Source organism: Schistocerca nitens, chromosome 1 (assembly GCF_023898315.1).
Source record: "Schistocerca nitens isolate TAMUIC-IGC-003100 chromosome 1, iqSchNite1.1, whole genome shotgun sequence".
NCBI lineage: Eukaryota > Metazoa > Arthropoda > Insecta > Orthoptera > Acrididae > Schistocerca > Schistocerca nitens.
This window is the reverse complement of record NC_064614.1, coordinates 756,117,679-756,139,119: the sequence shown is the minus strand read 5'-3', so window position 1 is coordinate 756,139,119 and position 21,441 is coordinate 756,117,679. Positions and strand designations below refer to the sequence as shown.

At 40.1% G+C, this 21,441-nt stretch overlaps 1 protein-coding gene across 4 annotated transcripts in view; it reads right to left on the bottom strand.

Annotated features, from left to right (window-relative positions):
* The window catches only part of LOC126260893 (sodium/hydrogen exchanger 7), a 174,772-nt gene extending 157,630 nt beyond the window's left edge, over window positions 1–17,142 (bottom strand). For all 4 annotated transcript variants that reach the window (XR_007546661.1, XM_049958344.1, XM_049958353.1 and 1 more), the window contains exon 1: window positions 16,824–17,142. Coding sequence is in view for 3 of the 4 variants with exons in the window: in XM_049958344.1 (XP_049814301.1) it covers window positions 16,824–17,070 (247 nt within the window). In the remaining variant the exon portion in view is untranslated. The remainder of the gene's footprint in view (window positions 1–16,823) is intronic.
* Between the last annotated feature and the right edge of the window lie 4,299 nt (window positions 17,143–21,441).

Sequence of the window (21,441 nt, the reverse complement as noted above, 5' to 3'; positions counted from 1 at the left end):
CAACTTTGCAATGGCACAGAAATTAAACTGGGCAGTACTCCTGGATGTTCCTTTATAAACAAACATTTGAAAACAGAGTTCGGCAGTTCTGTTTTTTCCTTTGCTACACTCAGTTTCAGCTCATGTCTCTTCAACAAGTATATGAACACTTAGCTCTGCTAGTACTAACAGCCTTTCCACATAAAAAGAATTTATTTCGGTTTAGTGGGAGGCTGTTCAATAATATTCTGCTATGCTAGTCGAAGGCTTCATCCATCACCCTCTTGATAGCTAAACAACAGCACTCTGCTTTAAATTAATAGCAGTAGTACAGAGTTGAGGACAGGCGCAGACAATATTTGATTCCCTTAGAATTTATGTAACTACATTACATTTATTTTACCTTTCTTGTTGTTCATCTTATAGCCTCATCAAGACACTACCCATTCCATTCAGTTGACCTTCAAATAACTTTGCCACCTCTGACAGAATTACAGTATAAGCAAGTTTAAAATTTTTATTTCTTCCCCATGAACACTAATTCCATTTCCAAATTCTTCCTTAATCTTACTGCCTGATGTCTGTACAGATTGAATAATAGGAAGACATGCTACAACCCTGTCTCACTCCCTGCTCAATTACTGTCTCCATTTCATGTCTTTCATTTCTTGTGACTGCAGTGTAATTTTTGCACACTTGTAGATAATCTTCTGCCACGATTTTATCCCAAAAACTTCATAACAGTATGTTCCAGCCAACACATGCTATAAATGTGTTTGCCTTTCTGCATCTGGCTGCCTCTGTAGCTAAGTATCCAGGTTCAATTCCCAGTGCCACATCAGATTTTTTTCTGAAAAGGAGAGGTCTCCAGTGATGAGATCAACTTTTTGAAACCATCTATACCATTCTGTAGATAAATCCGGAATTTTACGTGTCACTTACGAAAGAAGTATTTTGTAAGAGCAGTTCTGTGGTGTAGTGCAGAAGACGGTGGTTCCAAATCTTATCAAGTGCTTTAATTTTTTTTATTTTTAATCTTTATCAAAATGACTTTGATCATTATTTTTACTTAGTTTATGATGTTTTTGGTTGATTACTCACAAATAAGGGCCCACCATGGTGAACGGCTGTGGTGTGTAATATCTGGGATCTTAACCTACATCACCATACAGATGGTTCTAAAAAGTCGATCCCACCATTGGGAAACTCTCCTTGTGAGCTAGGGAGTTCAGAAATTAGGTCCAGTCAGCTCATGAGATTAAATGAGAAGCACCTTCAATAAAGAAGCAGCAGCATCAACAGGATTCATCTACTGGCAATAACGTCTGGTGGGACTGGCGACATGCGGATCACACATCCCAGAACCATAGAGCGCTCCTCGTATTGCCTAGTACATATCAGTTGACGAGTTGGTACAGGCCTAAGGCCTAATCTGTGAGTGATATTCACTTTTTATTTCACCTTTCATCAAAATATTTCTACATTAAGTCATAAAATCAGTATTGCCAAGCACATTTCCATTTTTCTAGAACTCAAACAGATCTTCCACTAATTTTTCTTTTCTTCCGTAAATAATTTGTGTCAGTATTTTGCCACTGTAAATTATTAAACTAATAGTTCTGTAATAACAAAACCTATCAGCAACAGTCTCTTTTTTAGGAACTGGAAAATATATTCTTCTTGAGTCTGGGGTTATTTCACCTGTCATACATGTCCCATATATCAGGTGAAACTATTCTGTCATTGTTGCTTCCCAACAGTCTTAAAAGTTTGTGGAAATGTCATCTAGCCCAGGTACTTTGGTTCAACATATGTCCTTCAGTGTTTTTCCAACTGTTCTCTCAGTATGACACTGTCCATTTCATCTTCATCCACTTCACTGTCCAGACTATTGTCATCAGGTTTCTTTTATTTATTCCCATATATCTGAGCCACTTAGATTAAAAAACGAGTTAAGAGAGAGGGTTAAGATAGGGAGATGGTTTATCATAATTGCTTTTCAACTACGCACTCAAGTATTTGATGAGGAAGTAACACAAGGAAAATCCTAAAAACATAACAATTGGAACCAAGATAGATTAAATAAACATAAATTGTTTGGGATTTGCAGATGACTTAGCATTACCAGCTAAAAACATTTAAGAAGACAGAAATCAAATAACATGCCTAGAAACTACTGCACAAAAAATAGGACTCCAGATAGGTCTATCACTTGAGAAGGTTGAGAATATTAACACATCCACTAGTAATCAAGCACATAACTATCAATAACAAGAGAGTAAAGATAGTGAAAATTCAAATAGCCACGAGAAATTTTAACATGCTACTTGTACAAGAAACCTACATGACAAGTAAGAACTAACAAAATGACAAAAAGCGCAAAAATTAACATGATCTGCATACTATAAAAATGTGTATCAATCAAAAATAAATTGAAACATTACAAGTTGGTGATTCAATCATCAGAGGTGACATACAGAAGTGAAACTCTTTTTCAAAGTCACCCAGAAAAATTGAATCGACAAAATCCTAAAAGTACAGAGTAGAATAGTTAGAACACACATAAATCAGAAATACAAAGAAGATGGACAATCGAGCATAGTGCCAAATGAAGTGGTGTACAGTGAACTGGAGCCCATTACAGATACTATACGGAAAAAACATCTCTTTTTCTGGTCACATTATGAGGACACCAGAAACCAGATCATCAAGAAAAATTATAAGAAACTTTGGAACATGAATGAACAAGTAGGATAGATAAAGGAAATCAGGGAGAATATGAAAGAGCTACAATTAACCCTGGGCAGAAAATTTAAGGAAACTGAGAAAAATAAACATAAGATTTAAACCAAAATCAGACAGACAACCAACAATAAAAAAGATATTTACAGACGAGCAATGACAAAACACATTAGGACGAATGAAAAGATACTGGAAAATTTGGAAAGAAAATCTATTGAGGAAGATGACCAGAAAATGATTGACTGAACGGTCCAATGAGGACGTAAAAGCAGCAGAATAAGAAGAAAGAAGAAGAATCCTATATATTCCTTCCACCTTTCAGCCTTCCCTTTATTGCTTCATACTGGCTTTCCTCTTAGCTGTTGTTCATTCTATTGTGATTTTCTTTTCTAGGAAGATTTTTTTAAAGTTTCCTTTGCTGCAGCATCAAGCTCATTCAGTCTCTCACAGCCAGCCAAGGAGTATGCGGGTCAGAAACAGACATAAGCCTGCAACCGGATGCGGCAATAATGCTGATGTACGTTCTGTAACACAGAGTTCTCCGATTAGCAGCAGATGAGATTGTTACATGCTGTGGCACCAAGCCGCATTTCCAAAGCCGAATACATGACAGAAACCTATCTCATTATACCCCCAGCCGGAGTGAGTATATATGAAGGGATGCATAATGGTGTCAGTCAGATTCTGACAAAAATGAGTTAAATACTATGTTATGTAGTATATGCTGCACTCTTTTGTAGGGAATAGTGATCATGTCTTTGTATGCACAATAGCATCATCACAGATGGCACCCCAAGTTCTATTGGGAAATGGTTAGTACAATAGACGTTGTAGCAAAGCGAAGCAGTCTGGCTTGCACCACAGTACCATGAAACAAAATGAGATTTTCTGTTCCACCACTGGGAAGCTCTCCTTTCTTTATCACCATGCCCACCACCACCACCACCACCACCACCACCACCACCACACAGGAAAGTTTGTTTTATCATCTGCAAAACTAGTTTCAGGTAAGTTTTGTATTATAACACTGTCTAAACTGTTTTCTGGTGAGTCTTGTGTGATAACAGTGTCTAGAATGTTTTCAGACATGGTTATATTGTTTTATTGTTGTCTAAGCTGTTAGCATTATTAACTGGCAATTGTTTTTGATGCTTGAGCTGTTTATAGTAATATGAATAATGCAGAGAGAGTTAGTAGAGTAATCATGAATGAAGAGGGAGAAATATTGGATTCTGCTTCAGGATGTAATACATCCGAAAGTGAGTCTAATGAAGAAGATGAGCAACAGAAATCATATGGAAGAAAATGACAGAGACAAAAGGAAGACAGGAGATGAAACTGAAAAGGAATCTATGTAAAGCATACAGTATCAGAAAATGTAAAACAGTTTCTGTTAAAATATTTTGTAAAGATGATCACTACAGTAGACTACAATTTGCTTCAAAAATAAGTGAAGAAGAAAAGAATGGAATTTTTTATAGTTTTTGAAAAATGATGTCTTCTAACTCTCAAGATGCCTACCTATGTGGACTCAAACAGAATCTCCTGCAGCAAGAGGACCACAAAAAAGATATCGTCCTCCAAAGACTTGTATTAACAAATACTATTTGCATGTTCAGGATTACTCAGTTAAAGTCTGTAAGAATATTTCACAACAACTTTTCAAATTTCTGATGACAGATGTCTTGATGTACAAAACTAGTGAATTAAAGTGTCCAGTCTCTTGGCTACAAATTCAGTGGTTGCAGCATAGAAGATTTGAACCCACAATGGTACATTACAAGACAACTGTGAATGCTGATATGGAGTTTTTCATCTCGGGTATACAAACAGGAAAGAAGGGACATCAGTCCAGCTCAAAAGTATAAAATAGGAACCACTACTGTGAAATACGAACAGTCAGAAATCTGGAGAAAAAGGACATGTTAGACTTGTTACCATACATTGTTCTTGATCACCATGTGTTTTTTCATCCTCTGTAACTTCTGAGGCCAAAGACGACAGATATTTTTTATGTTAATTCAAACTGAAATTTATGCAATTTATACAAAATTCAGATGATGCTATTAATATTACTACATTTTATTGTGCTGAAGTATTTGTAACTCACAGTCAAATGGTTAATTAAAACAGAAACTCACGGAATTTATAATAAGTATGGTGATAATATTACTACATTTAATTTATCATCCAATATTAATACTATCCCTTAATATACGCAATATACCTGTACATACTCCTATTAGACTTCCCTGATTTTTCTGTGCAATGTTTCACAAAAGTTCAATTCCTCAAAATGAGCAAAATTGACTTACACCATTATGCCGTAAACCCCTTCATATGCTCCTACATCAGCCACAGTGGGCTTCTGTCGACACTGTGCATTTGACAATCATAGTCTCTGGTCCATTGGCCAGTCAAATGTGTGGCCAAACTGTTATGGTCTTGTCTATCAGCATCATCAATCAGGCGAAGCTGCTGGTCTACGAACCATCAGCTAGCCCTGACAGATCTGGCCTTCAACCTGGATCCACAGAGATGAGAACACTCAGTGGGTGCCATCACCTGACATTTCAGCCAGTCTCTGCCTCAGGCCATGTGCAATGTATGCAAGCCCAGCCGCAAGGTCTTGCAGCAGAGCTGACGTCCAACATGCATCAGCAAGTGTTCCATCAACACCAGCTGCTGTTATCCCGCTGCAGCGTTCTGCTGCCTCTGTGTACTTACTCACTGCATGTTATCTTCAGCTACTGTGCCACAACCATCCACCTTCTGTATGAAGGCATCAAATAATAAAGGTTGTTGTCATTGTGTACTTAGGGTTGGATTTCACAGTTTTCTGCACATACCACTCTAGAGTTAAAAATGATCTTCCTCCAACACTGGCATCTGACAACTGCGACACTGGTGTCAGGTGTGCCAATACCTATCAGCAACATCATGGGGTGACAATCTGCAGCAAAACTTCAACCTGTTGTGTGGAAATGATTATTTTGCATGTGGTAGAGTTAGGCACACAATATTCAATCACCTGAATAGGCAGCCTGGATATTATGTTGGGGAATGTACGGAATGGTCGCATTTAGTGGTCAGATGTGACAATTAGGCATGTTCAGTGGCAGGAAATAGGATTGTGGTGTTGATGTGGTTACTTTCCTGTTGTATCTTTCCTTATATTGTGAACACAGGCTCTGCAACGAACTAACCAGAGGTGGAGAAGGTTATCACCATGCAGGTGATTTGGACCTTATTCAGTCAGACAGTGCAAATGCAGTCAGACAATATGCCGCTGCACATGGAGTTGGACGCATTGAGAAAGGGTAGGACAGATCAGTTCTTGTCCAGAACATCAGTATCCATTGAGAATTAGTACCGCTACTCTAGACTCTCCTTTCTCACGCAAGGCAGGGCAGGATGTGTCGCAGGCAATTGGCTAACAGCCAAAAAGGTGGGGTATTGGTTGGAGCAACAGCTTTTAAATATGTCCATATTAAGTTTGCTGGGAGATGTTGAGGCATGCATAATGGTTTACAAGGAGTTAAGGAATACTCTAATTTGAAATTCCAAGAGCAGGCTTGGTGCAGCAACACAGGAGACAAAATAAGTGTAGGTGTTATAGGGAACAACAGAACATTGAACAATGCATCACAAGAATAGGAGCAGTTCATCAAAAACTTTGTGGACAGGATTAGAAAGTTATAGTCGGCAGATACAAGTTGATACAAAATGACAATACCCAAATTCACGACAGAAAGGAAATTTTTACCATGGGATGTGCATGTTACATAAAAGGAGAAACAGGTCACGTATGGCAGGAATGCTGTGAACTACAATGTAAGAAATTCAAATGACTTTGGTATCCGGATGGGACTGCATATAAAAGTCTAACAGGGGCCTGACAGGTGGACACAGGGTAGGACTGTTAACCCACTGTTACAACACCAATGGGGCCACCACATCCACAATGCAGCACTACCAATAAATGTATGCACAGCCAAAACATGTGTAGTGATGGAATTTTGCTTTGATAACTTAGCTGATGGAAGACCATAAGTTTTTATTGGAAATGGGTTTGCAGGTGTCTGTGGCAAGTTTGGAAATCATGATGTAGGTTAAGTGCAGTGGAAGGAAATGAAGTCATTTCACTTGGTTCATCATCACTGTTAGGGTTTTAGGTTTGGGCAAAACACTTCCAGGTTGTAGGAAGTTTTGTCTCATACTGACAATGGTTACTTTGCAATCTTAGGGTTAGATTTCTTGCTTAAACATCATGCTAAGGTTGACCTAGAACAGTTCATAGTACAGTTGGATGGTACATTGCTCAATTAGCTACTACTGCCAGGAATACCAAACTGCCCAAGGCATGCCTCACATGTCATGAAAGTCACCTTGACTATACAAGATCACTTAGGATCGTTGTTGTTGTGGTCTTCAGTCCTGAAACTGGTTTAATGCAGCTCTCCATGCTAAACTATCCTGTGCAAGCTCCTTCATCTCCCAGTACCTACTACAACCTACATCCTTCTGATTCTGCTTAGCGTATTCATCTCTTGGTCTCCCTCTATGATTTTTAGCCTTCACACTGCCCTCCAATGCTAAATTTGTGATCCCTTGATGCCTTAGGACATGTCCTACCAATCGATCCCTTCTTCTCGTCAGGTTGTGCCACAAACTTCTCTTCTCCCCAATCCTATTCAATACCTCCTCATTAGTTACATGATCTACCCACCTAATCTTCAACATTCTTCTGTAGCACCACATTTCGAAAGCTTCTATTCTCTTCTTGTTCAAACTATTTATTGTCCATGTTTCACTTCCATACATGGCTACACTCCATACAAATACTTTCAGAAACGACTTCCTGACACTTAAATCTATACCCGTAGTTAACAAATTTCTCTTCTTCAGAAACGCTTTCCTTGCCATTGCTAGTCTACATTTTATATCCTCTCTACTTCGACCATCATCAGTTATTTTGCTCCCCAAATAGCAAAACTCCTTTACTGCTTTAAGTGTCTCATTTCCTAATCTAATCCCCTCAGCATCACCCGACTTAATTCGACTACATTCCATGATCCTCGTTTTGCTTTTGTTGATGTTCATCTTATATTCTCCTTTCAAGACACTGTCCCTTCCGGGTAAAATGCTCTTCCAAGTCCTTTGCTGTCTCTGACAGAATTACAATGTCATCGGCGAACCTCAAAGTTTTTATTTCTTCTCCCTGGATTTTAATACCTACTCCGAATTTTTCTTTTGTTTCCTTTACTGCTTGCTCAATATACAGACTGAATAACATCAGGGAGAGGCTACAACCCTGTCTCACTCCCTTCCCAACCACTGCTTCCCTTTCATGCCCCTCGACTCTTATAACTGCCATCTGGTTTCTGTACAAATTGTAAATAGCCTTTCTAATATTGTCCTCCAGTACTTCGCCCTTCTATAGACCCTCTATATACTCCTTCCACCTTTCTGCTTTCCCCTCTTTGCTTAGAACTGGGTTTCCATCTGAGCTCTTGATATTCATACAAGTGGTTCTCTTTTCTCCAAAGGTCTCTTTAATTTTCCTGTAGGCTGTATCTATCTTACCCCTAGTGTGATAAGCCTCTACATCCTTACATTTGTCCTCTAGCCATGCCTGCTTAGCCATTTTGCACTTCCTGTCGATCTCATTTTTGAAATGTTTGTATTCCTTTTTGCCTACTTCATTTACTGCATTTTTATATTTTCTCCTTTCATCAATTAAATTCAATATTTCTTCTGTTACCCAAGGATTTCTACTAGTCCTCGTCTTTTTACCTACTTGATCCTCTGCTGCCTTCATTACTTCATCCCTCAGAGCTACCCATTCGTCTTCTACTGTATTTCTTTCCCCCATTCCTGTCAATTGTTCCCTTATGCTCTTCCTGAAACTCTCTACAACCTCTGGTTTTTTCAGTTTATCCAGGTCCCATCTCCTTAAATTTCCACCTTTTTGCAGTTTCTTCAGTTTTAATCTACCGTTCACAACCAATAGCTTGTGGTCAGAGTCCACATCTGCCCCTGGAAATGTCCTACAATTTAAAACCTGGTTCCTAAATCTCTGTCTTACCATTATATAATCTATCTGATACCTTTTAGTATCTCCAGGATTCTTCCATGTATACAACCTTCTTTCATGATTCTTGAACCAAGTGTTAGCTATGATTAAGTTATGCTCTGTGCAAAATTCTACCAGACGGCTTCCTCTTTCATTTCTTAGCCCCAATCCATATTCACCTACTACATTTCCTTCTCTCCTTTTTCCTACTGTCGAATTCCAGTCACCCATGACTATTATATTTTCGCTTCGCTTCACTACCTGAATAATTTCTTTTATCTCATCATACATTTCTTCAATTTCTTCGTCATCTGCAGAACTAGTTGGCATATAAACTTGTACTACTGTAGTAGGCATGGGCTTCGTGTCTATCTGGGCCACTATAATACGTTCACTATGCTGTTTGTAGTAGCTTACCCGCACTCCTATTTTTTTGTTCATTATTAAACCTATTCCTGCATTACCCCTATTTGATTTTATATTTATAATCCTGTATTGAACTAACCAAAAGTCTTGTTTCTCCTGCCACCGAACTTCACTAATTCCCACTATATCTAACTTTAACCTATCCATTTCCCTTTTTAAATTTTCTAACCTACCTGCCTGATTAAGGGATCTGACATTCCACACTCCGATCCATAGGATGCCAGTTTTCTTTCTCCTGATAACTATGTCCTCTTGAGTAGTCCCCGCTCGGAGATCCAAATGGGGGACTATTTTACCTCCGGAATATTTTACCCAAGAGGACGCCATCATCATTTAATCATACAGTAAAGCTGCATGTCCTCGGGAAAAATTACGGTTGTAGTTTCCTCTTGCTTTCAGCCGTTCACAGTACCAGAACAGCAAGGCCATTTTGGTTAGTGTTACAAGGCCAGATCAGTCAATCATCCAGACTGTTGCCCCTGCAACTACTGAAAAGGCTGCTGCCCCTGTTCAGGAACCACACGTTTGTCTGGCCTCTCAACAGATACCCCTCCGTTGTGGTTGCACCTACGGTACGGCTATCTGTATCGCTGAGGCACGCAAGCCTCTCCACCAACGGCAAGGTCCATGGTTCATGAGAGTAGGCGCTTAGGATCAACCCACAAAATAAAATATCGCTCATTAAAAGGAAACTATTGAGTGTGAGCATAGGAACTAATTTGCCAGTGAATGTATTATCTTATTGAGCTGTTAGAGGAATAAGGTAAGGCACAGTGTTTTGAATGCAGGAGTGCTGTATGTGTACAGGAGTTTGACAGGAAGCAGGTAGTGTCCATTGTGACTGACAATTTTGGGTTCACGGAACTGTACAAAGGATTATCACCTACTTGAGATTTTGCAGGAAAATAGTTTAGACAGAGCAAAATTCAGACCTGAATATTAAGCAAGTGGCCACTTTACATGCATTATGGGAGATGGTAGTGCACTTGGGAAACAGAGATAAGACTATGATAGAGCAGTTACTGTTAGAATAAGAGCATCTGCAAAATCTTCATGGGTCTTTGATAGCAATCCCAATGACAACATAAAATCCTAAATGAAAATAAGCTTACTATGTATCACAAATAATACCATATACAGAATATCTGCAAGCAATGATGTAAGAATTCATCAACTAACAGCTTTGATACAGAATTATTAAGGAGAGTAAGTCTCATGGCACATCCATCGTCCTGAAAAACGTTCACATGGGGCAGACTCCCATCACCTTTGTTATGACCATTGGTACCTTAAAAAGAGTATGGTTACAGGTGCTTATCCAGTTCTATATATAACACAAACTTTGGATAATATGAGGCAACACAGGTATTTTCTGCAATTTTCACCCATTAAAGGTTGCTCTAGAGTCTTCCACACAGACAGAATGTATGAATCTGTCAGAACATTATCAGTAGGTGCCCTACCTATGAATGCTGTTTGGATTGAAAAATGCACCAGTGATATTTCAGTGCCACTTAGATGGACCTCTGGAAGTACTGAAATTTAGGCAATGCATGGTGTACTTAGATAAAATAATTCTCTCTGAAAAGAACATAGAAGAGCATGGATAATGGCTAAGGGAACTGTTTAAGCAGTTGGACATGGCTCACCTAGCATTCAGTTTAGAAAAGTGATAAAAGAAGTGCAGTATTTAGCCCAAGGCTTGTAATTAGTTGTGAGGGATTCCGGGCAGATTCCAGAATAATAAAAGGCATATAAGATTTTTGGTCTAAAGAGTTGTAGTCTTCCTTAGGTCTGGCAAATTAGCAGAAATAGCACGGCCACTCACTATCTATGAAGAGTGAAGTTTCAATGGTTGGCAGAGTGATGAGACACATTCAGTCAGTTGAAAGAACTATTAATAACTGGACCAATATTAGTTTTCCCAAATTACGAAAAGAAATTTTTATTGTCACGCATCATGAGCAATGATGCCTTCACTGAGTATTAAGTCAGAAACTGGATGGGGCAGAACATTCTGTTGCCTATGGCACACCAAAGTTCAGCGAAGCAAACAAGTACTAACCTATGATGGAGACAGAGAGATGCTGAGTCTCAGACACTGATAAGCCAGAACATTATGACCACCTACTATCAATATAAACCTGTCCAGGTCATAGCAGTCACCTGGCGAGTGATGACCGCAAGTCAGACACACACACACACACAGTGCATGTAGTATCAGTGACCATACTGTCCGTGTGTAGAATACAGAAGATGTGCAATCCGAGTTTGACTGACGGCAGATTGAAATGGCCTGGAGCCTTGGCACAAGCATTTCAGAAACTGCACTATATGTCGGGTGTTCAATGAGTGCTGTGGTGTCTTCAATATGAGATGAAACCATGTCCAGCTGTTCTAGGGTTGGGTGGCCACCCCTCATTATAGATGTTGGATGTTGCTGGCTAAGCAGATCGGTAAAATAGGACAGGGACTAACATCTCCCTTTAATGCTGGGCAGAGCACAAGTGTATTTGAACACACAGTGCACTGAACACTGAACGATGTGCCTCCACAGTTGACAACCCATACATGTGCCATTGTTAACACCATGATAACAGCAGCTATGACTCAAATAGGCATGTGACTATCGGCACTGGGTGTTGCTGCAGTACCAGTGTGTTGCATGGCCTGACGAATCCCAATACCTTCTTAATCATGCCGACAGGAGGATGCGAGTCCTTAGTCTCCCAGGGGAACAGCTCCTTGACACCTGTACTGTGGGATGGAGACAAGCTGGTGGCAGCTCCATTGGGCTCTGGGAAACGTTCATGTGGGCAACCATGGGTACAGTGGAGCTAGTGCAAGGCATCATGATGGCCAAGGAGTATCAGACTGGTTGCAGACCACATACACCCTTTCATGACGATCGTGTTTCCCAACGGCAGTGAGACTTTTCAACATGATAAGGCACCATGTCACAAGACCAGGAGTGTGATGGAAAGGTTCGCTGAACACAGTGGTAAGTTCCAATGGAGTTAGGTTGACTGATAAGAGCAGATGGTGATTGGAGTATCAGGTACTTATGGTAGACACAAATGCTATGTGATATATCCATAGCCAGTAAAATAATGGACTTCACGAAATTTCTACATATCAGAACAAAGGAGACTCTGCTAGTTATGTCAGACAGAAAGACATTGGCAGTAGCAAAAGAACTGCACTGACGCCAGACAGGGCAGCATACTGTACGCCCTTCTATGGTGGTTCAAACATTCACAGGGATAGGGAAATATGGAAAAACAACTATTTCGGGAGGGTGGGCGCACAGCAGATTCAGAGAGAAGGACCTTGCTGGGTGTATCCAGAGTATAACTTAGTAATAGTCATCACCACTTGCTACTAGGGCTATTGATAAAATATCACAATATTTTTTCCTAAACATATATGAGACATTTCTTTCACCGATATATTGATAATATTTTTTGATATTTTGAGGGCCGATAATTTTTTTTTTTAATATCAATATATTGGGTTCCTGATATTTTTTAAAATATCAGCAGTCCTACCTGCTATGAGCAAAGGTCACTCAGCAAGAACAATATTATTGCAATCAGAGAAATGGGATTCCACTAAATGAGACCATGTGACATCTCAGAGCCAACTTTATGGCTTCCAGCAACAACGGCTCTGAACCCAATGTATCCTCTGCTGTATCTACTTTAATATCCTTTTGAAACCCTACGAATGAAGAACCTAACCTACACGAATACTATCATTGATTTCACCATACCTATTTCCCATGACAAACTATTAGCAACACAGAATGGGTACATTAGTGCAGAACAGTTGTCGCAGTATATTTAGCAGTACCACAATGCATACCAGCACGGAGTTACTGTAATGACAATTTTGTCTTCGTAATCTTTCTTAATTGCTGTTATCACTGATGTGGACTATGTCCATAATTGGTGGAGGACCATTTCTCAATTCATGACCTACCAACCCAATGGATTGACCACTAGGTTCAACTTAAGTGGTGATACATTCTGGGCGTACCAGATGCCATACACTGTACGAAGCAAAGGGAACAGAAGATGAACAGTCAATGTGTCATGTGTAAATAATAGTGTGGGGGAGAGAGAGAGAGAGAGAGAGAGAGAGAGCACCAGTGGTGAAGTGGGAAGAAATGAAGGCGCTACAAATTATTCTTATATCTGCCACTATCACTGTTATTAACATCATAATTACTGTCATTATTAGTATAATCTTCACCACCACTAGTGGTGGCAGTAGCTGCAACTGTACAAGTAATGCCAGTATTAACTCTGTTATCTCGTAGTCAGTATCATTTACACACAGTGCCACTTCAGACAGGTAATCATATGATGGTCATATTAAAATTATTATTTCTTAGATAACTATGAAGTAAAAAAAAGTACTGAATCTGTGAAACCCTGGTCTGATGTGACAGAGGACCTAATGACCCCAATCAGACCAGGTCAAATAAATAAATACATGGTCATGCACCTCCCTCCTTGATGTTGCTGTAGAGCAAGCAAGCCATTTCCCTTTCTCCCTACCACACTACGCCACAGAAATCTGACACTTCTGCAGCTCACTTTTTGAATCACTGGCAACCCAATGTGCAAACATGTCCAGGAGTGCTCATTTTCCACAACGTGCATTAACACTACATGGAATATAGATATGAATTACTAACAATATTGACTCAAGAAACGCATAAGGACAGAATCGATGTATATCTCTGCAGATTGTTCTACACTGCTAGAGAGAAACTGGTTCCTAGTCATCCTGTAAAGATGTGAGGAGACAAAATAACTTCTTTGAACTCATGTTTATATAGTGGTTTTATTCTCTGTTTATTAAGCGAGTCTTTATTTGCAGCTTTCAAGCGAGCTATTACAAAAAATAGCTTCACAGCTGAAGCTGTCAACTGTGTAACACACTGAAGAGCCCATCCCGAGCAACATGCTGCCAAAATGTATTCAACAAAGTTCATTTCATGGTCTCCACAATAAATGACTAAAATACGCTTCACAGCAATAGAGGTATCAAATGTATCATCCCAACCTCAGCTCTCCTAACATCTGAATTTGCCCCTCTGCAAGAGAAACGGTCACCTAGTTGTTGTAGAAGATCTGATGTTTCAATTTAAATCAGGCAATGAATTACAGATTACTGTTCTAGACTTGAACATCACCAGTCCAATTGTAACAGACATACTGACACCCACTTCACAAGTTATACCGTGGATGTGTAGTAAGTGGTTCCACTCAGCACAGCCCATTCTACAAGTATCACCAATTCCGAAATGGAAGACAGTTATGCAGTCTACCAGTAACACAATTGGTTGTGAGAGAAGGGCGCGGTAAGTTTCTGGTCACTCATTAGTTCACCACGAAGTTACTACAATATGCTGTCAACGACAGATATCAGCAAGATGCAACATTTACTAATTCAATCACTTCCCTGTCAACACTACACAGATCACTTGACATCACACTTAAAAATTAAGCACTTTCCAGCTACTGTTTATAGGAATTTATTTTACACAAATGTTCAATTATCAACTGCAATAAATATTCACTTAATAAACTGAAAGTAACTCAACTATATAAAAACAAGCTCAGTGAAGTTCTTTTTGTCAACTGACATAAGAGAACTGGACAGTAAAAACTGGGGATGTAAAGTCAGTTTGAAAACCGAGAAAGGAGCAGCACATGTCATAGAGGAAGTCGCCCCTTCCCAGAAGAATGCTACACCTACCGCACAAGATGAATCAGTTCTTTCCCCTCCCCCTCAAACCAGTGTAAAACAGCATGCAGAGATTTATGTAGGACCAACCCATATGCTTTTCTTGAATTAGTGTTATTAGCAATTTATATCTGTTTTCAGTGAAGTATTAACACACGGTGTGGAACATAAAACACCCCACTTGGGGGTGTCTGCGCACTGTGCCACCAAGTGATACATAAGGTGAGCTGCTGGGTCAGTGGAAGAGTCATCTGCAGTCTATATATCTAAAATAAAATTATCTGTTGTAGTAACTGCTTGCATATTCTAAAACTGGATCTTCAAATTTACATTTTAGAAAAATGGTAACTTTGTTGATTCAATTTACTTTAACCACATGAACCTAGTCAATAGTGATTTCCTTTATGAACTGTGTTCAAAGGACAAACAAACACAGTCTTCTTCCTCAAAAGATAAAAAAAGGTATATTTGATGCACAACTTCTGGACATGCAGTTGTGGTACCAGTATACCTAATCAAAGGCAAAGAGAACCATGTTTCACAAACATTTTACGTATTAAGCAGTGAAATTTCATTAGTCTGACTTTCAGTGTCTGCTAATGGATAGGCATGATGCATTTTACTTGTGCACAGTAAAACATCAGGAAACAGCAACACAGGCTACATTGAAACTGAATCTGTAGCTTTTGTAAAATTCTTCCAATGGGGACAAAATATGACGAACATGTAAACACAAGTTAAATTCAGCTGGATTACCTATTTTTTTGTTAGGCCTATTCCATGTATTCTGAGACACATGTTCCTCTGTTTTAATTATCTTCAGTGATTGCAGTATTGAAAAGCTCATTTTTAGGCTCAAATTCAGTACATTTCAAATGTTACAGTAATTCTTCAAATGATAAATCTTACCAAATATTTCTTATTACAGTTACCACTCCCACTCTTCACCTTTCTCCCCATATAAGCAATATCTGTAGATGTTTCTTTTCTCCTTGAGTGCTCCATGCAGCAAAGAGATCAGAGGCGCCTTTGCACAATAAAGACAATACTAAAAATTTTGTTTGTCTCAATAAAGGTGCTCCTTTTTCCAGACATTACACACATTTATTAATATATTAAATTAATTATATTGACACTGCAGAGGGAGGGAGGGAGAGAAAATGGTATCGCATTTGTAGAACCCTACAATAAAATGCTACCAACACGAGATCAGGGACAGGCTGGCTTCATAAGAAAACATAATACACGAAGTAACAATGATTTGCAGAAATTTAACGGCGTGTCAAAAAAGATTCGAGATGAGATTGGGGTATTTACTATTAACAGCTTATATTTAAGTCAGGATTTGGGGCATCTGTTTGTTTAAGAAGATGGAAAACAAAATGTGCAAAGTGCACGGGGATTTGAAAAATCCTACGTATGATGGTGGGGGAAGCTTTACTCAAAATTTTCGAATTCTCTAAACGCAGAGTGAGGGACATTAAGCGGCTTCTGTTTATTACGACGGCCACTAGTAACAGTTTCAACAAAAGATTTAAAAAGTAGATACGTTTAAAGAATCTGGCATTTTTTGTCAACACGCGGTAACAATTCAAACAATTTATGTGAATTAGCTGACAGTTCAACATGTTACTACAATGACTTCAAGTAACGCCGTGTCTAGTAGCCCCTCGCCTTTTTAGCGCCGTCATATTACAAATAAACTGTTCTGTTAGTTACCAAACACTGGCGAACTGCTAACTAACAACGTCTGATACATCATCTACAAACACTTAAAATGCGGCACAACAAGCACTGTTTACTAACAGACTACTGCGCTACAAAAATTTAAGTATTGACTCACCATAAATCACAGCTAGTCCAGTCTCGTGGATAAATCTAAATCTTCTGTGTTTGAACAGCCATATGGTTAACACTGTCAGAGTAAGTAAGAATGTATACAAAAGTAAATTTAAGCTGTCAATCTGATGGTTATGCTGTGCTTTGGCATCTAGTTCAATATCGCTTTTTGCAGATTCGGCAGGACTCGAAAAGGCACATAATAAAATAAATATATAAGCCAGAGGACAAGTAACTACGCTGTACATCATCACAATACCAGGAAAAAACCATACATCAAATCTCTCTTCTACTTCTGCTGTCTCTGCAGCAGAGCCATTTTGAAATGGGTACCAAAGAACGTAGCTCGGGAGATATACTTGCTATTGGTGCCACTCATCGCCACATGATACATGGTCATCTTTTTTTAACTAACAGACTGCAATAGATATTCAGAATTTTGCTGCCACTGAAAGCTTCAATAGCCCTCAAAACTCATGTAGCAAATTTATATCACGTAAGATAATATAACTAATTTATGAAATAATCATAAATGAATTTGCCATGCTAAGGAAATTATGCCGTAACGCTAATATTCGATTTACAATTCGCTGTTTTAAAATTTGGTTTGTGTTAGTATACGATAGGCTTTTATTCTTAGTCTGACATGATAGTTTAATAGCTCCTGCTATTGTGACAGTAATTTCTTAAGAAGAACGAAACGGGCCTCCACTACTCAACAGCGTCAAAACACCGGCCACAAATCAAACTCCACTCAGCGCTGCAGTAAATTCGACAACGGATCAGAATTCAAAATGTGTGCCGTTTTACTAAAAAAGGGGAGCTAGCGCCTGCTCCCTTCGTTTATAAATACCTGACGATCGTCACCATTGTGCTCCTTCATAACGAATGGGTCAGTCAATGGATCGACTAAAATGACAAGTACTGCTCCCCGAAATGTTTCGTAAGACATCTGTGGTCTATATAGAACGGAAATACGTATCAATGAAGTTAGAATAGACGCCAGCCTTCTTGATAAGCCCAAATTCCTCTCCAGAACCAGCACCGTAGTGCAGTTAAAGTGGAAGGGCGGCAATTCTGGATAAACTGGGTATCCACATCAACACGGGCCATCTTGGTCTACAGAAAGCGCGAGGTCAAGTTAGCGTATTTCGATGGCTCGCTGTTAGTTACTGAGCAGCGACCAGATAAACTCAGTGGGTTCTTTAATGCCGGTAAAGGAGATCAGATCGTAAGTTTCCATTGTGGTAGAGACTTGAAAGATTGGGAAGAAATGGACGATCCATGGGTTGAAAATACTCTTTGGTTTTCCAAGTGTTTGTGAGGGGTAGAGATTTTGCAGACAATACATGCCAGATCAAAGACGATATAATTAGTGCAACGAACGCTTCCTCCAAATCTTCAGGAAGTGGTCGCAGTTGTTATCTCGGAACTAGCAAGCGCAGTGTCATCTGTGCAGAAGTTCCGTTCACTATGTTTACACAGTACTACCAAAACAGCATTTCGTAAACCTCTCCTTCTGAAATTAGGATAATAATGAACTCACTCAAAAGTAAAAACTTGTACGGAATTCATGGCATTTCCAACATAGTCTAAAAGTTTGTTCCAAACAGGTTATTAGGATTCTCAGCCACTTGTCTAATAGCTCACTACAATAGTGTAATTTTTCTGCTAGACTGAAATATGCCATTGTTAAACCATTGCATAAAAAGTGGGGTAGGTCTGATGCCAACAACCACCACCTGATCTCACTTCTTACAGTTTTATCCAAAATTTTTGAAAAACTAATGTATTCAAGAGTAGCTTCACATGTTTGTAAAAATAAAGCACTACGAAAATGCGTTTTGAGGCTTCTTTGGTGTACATGACGCTTCCTAGGTTCTCAGATGTATTGCTGCATCCAATCGTTGGAGGTCAACGATATTTCGTTGAAAAACCGTTCTGACATCATCAAGTGGTCCTGATGGAATTTCATCATATCCACCTGATGATAGAAGAACGGTTGTTCGATGAAATATTGTGGTCCTTTGACGATTGCATCTGGTAGTACACTACTAACAAAACATTCAATATGGTTTTCAGAAAAGCTTTCAATCATAAAATCCTAAATATGCTTTCATTGACAAAATATTAATGCTTTGAATAACCAAACATCACACACTGCGACTTTTTTGTGACCTCTCAAGTGCTTTTGATGCGCAAATCATGAAATTCTTCAAGATGAGCTTAAGTATTGTGATATGTGTGGGACAGAGCACAAATGGTTTAATTTATATTTAACTGGAAGAACGCAGAAGGCTAAAATAAACAATTCATATAATGTGCAACAATCAGCAGATGCCTCAAACTGGGGAGTCAAGAATGGCGACCGACAAAATTGGTTCAAATGGCTCTGAGCCCTATGGGACTTAACTTCTAAGGTCATCAGTACCCTAGAACTTAGAACTACTTAAACCTAACTAACCTAAGCACATCACACACATCCATGCCTGAGGCAGGATTCCAACCTGCGACCGTAGTGGTCCAGACTGTAGCACCTAGAACCACTTGGCCACCCAGGCTGGCTGTGGACCAACAGGATTCAGTTTTTAGTGGCTTACTGTTCTTAATATATATTAATGAGTTGCTACTCTATACTCACAAATATACATAACTACTTCTTTTTGATGATGATATAAGTAAAATAATCATGTCCATCAAAAGAAGAATTAGCTGAGGAGTTGTAAACAATGTTTTTCTAAAAATTATTAAGTGGTTGTCCACAAATGGACTCTCATTAAATTTTGATGAAACACAGTAGGTACAGTAAATGGCATAACACCATTAACAAATATACACTCCTGGAAATTGAAATAAGAACACCGTGAATTCATTGTCCCAGGAAGGGGAAACTTTATTGACACATTCCTGGGGTCAGATACATCACATGATCACACTGACAGAACCACAGGCACATAGACACAGGCAACTGAGCATGCACAATGTCGGCACTAGTACAGTGTATATCCGCCTTTCGCAGCAATGCAGGCTGCTATTCTCCCATGGAGACGATCGTAGAGATGCTGGATGTAGTCCTGTGGAACGGCTTGCCATGCCATTTCCACCTGGCGCCTCAGTTGGACCAGCGTTCGTGCTGGACGTGCAGACCGCGTGAGACGACGCTTCATCCAGTCCCAAACATGCTCAATGGGGGACAGATCCGGAGATCTTGCTGGCCAGGGTAGTTGACTTACACCTTCTAGAGCACGTTGGGTGGCACGGGATACATGCGGACGTGCATTGTCCTGTTGGAACAGCAAGTTCCCTTGCCGGTCTAGGAATGGTAGAACGATGGATTCGATGACGGTTTGGATGTACCGTGCACTATTCAGTGTCCCCTCGACGATCACCAGTGGTGTACGGCCAGTGTAGGAGATCGCTCCCCACACCATGATGCAGGGTGTTGGCCCTGTGTGCCTCGGTCATATGCGGTCCTGATTGTGGCGCTCACCTGCACGGCGCCAAACACGCATACGACCATCATTGGCACCAAGGCAGAAGCGACTCTCATCGCTGAAGACGACACATCTCCATTCGTCCCTCCATTCACGCCTGTCGCGACACCACTGGAGGCGGGCTGCACGATGTTGGGGCGTGAGCGGAAGATGGCCTAACGGTGTGCGGGACCGTAGCCCAGCTTCATGTAGACGGTTGCGAATGGTCCTCGCCGATACCCCAGGAGCAACAGTGTCCCTAATTTGCTGGGAAGTGGCGGTGCGGTCCCCTACGGCACTGCGTAGGATCCTACGGTCTTGGCGTGCATCCGTGCGTCGCTGCGGTCCGGTCCCAGGTCGACGGGCACGTGCACCTTCCGCCGACCACTGGCGACAACATCGATATACTGTGGAGACCTCACGCCCCACGTGTTGAGCAATTCGGCGGTACGTCCACCCGGCCTCCCGCATGCCCACTATACGCCCTCGCTCAAAGTCCGTCAACTGCACATACGGTTCACGTCCACGCTGTCGCGGCGTGCTACCAGTGTTAAAGACTGCGATGGAGCTCCGTATGCCACGGCAAACTGGCTGACACTGACGGCGGCGGTGCACAAATGCTGCGCAGCTAGCGCCATTCGACGGCCAACACCGCGGTTCCTGGTGTGTCCGCTGTGCCGTGCGTGTGATCATTGCTTGTACAGCCCTCTCGCAGTGTCCGGAGCAAGTATGGTGGGTCTGACACACCGGTGTCAATGTGTTCTTTTTTCCATTTCCAGGAGTGTAGACTTTGAACAGAAATCTATAGCAAAGACAAGATATTCAAAACTTTTGGGTGTGTGCACTGATTAGACATTTAATTGAAGGAAATGCATTAATATTGTACTGAAATGTTTGAATTCAGCGACTTATACTATTAGGGTTATTGTAAATTTTGGAGAAAACCATACCAGTAAACTACCTTCATGTACCTATTTCATTCACTGCTTTCATATGGCGACAAATTTTGTGCTAATTTATCATTAAGAAAAAGTATGCATTGCACAAAAGCATCTAATCAGAATAATAGCCGAAACCCACCAAAAACAATTTATAGACATGTACTTAAGAAACTAGGGATTTTCACATTAGCTTTACAATATGTATATT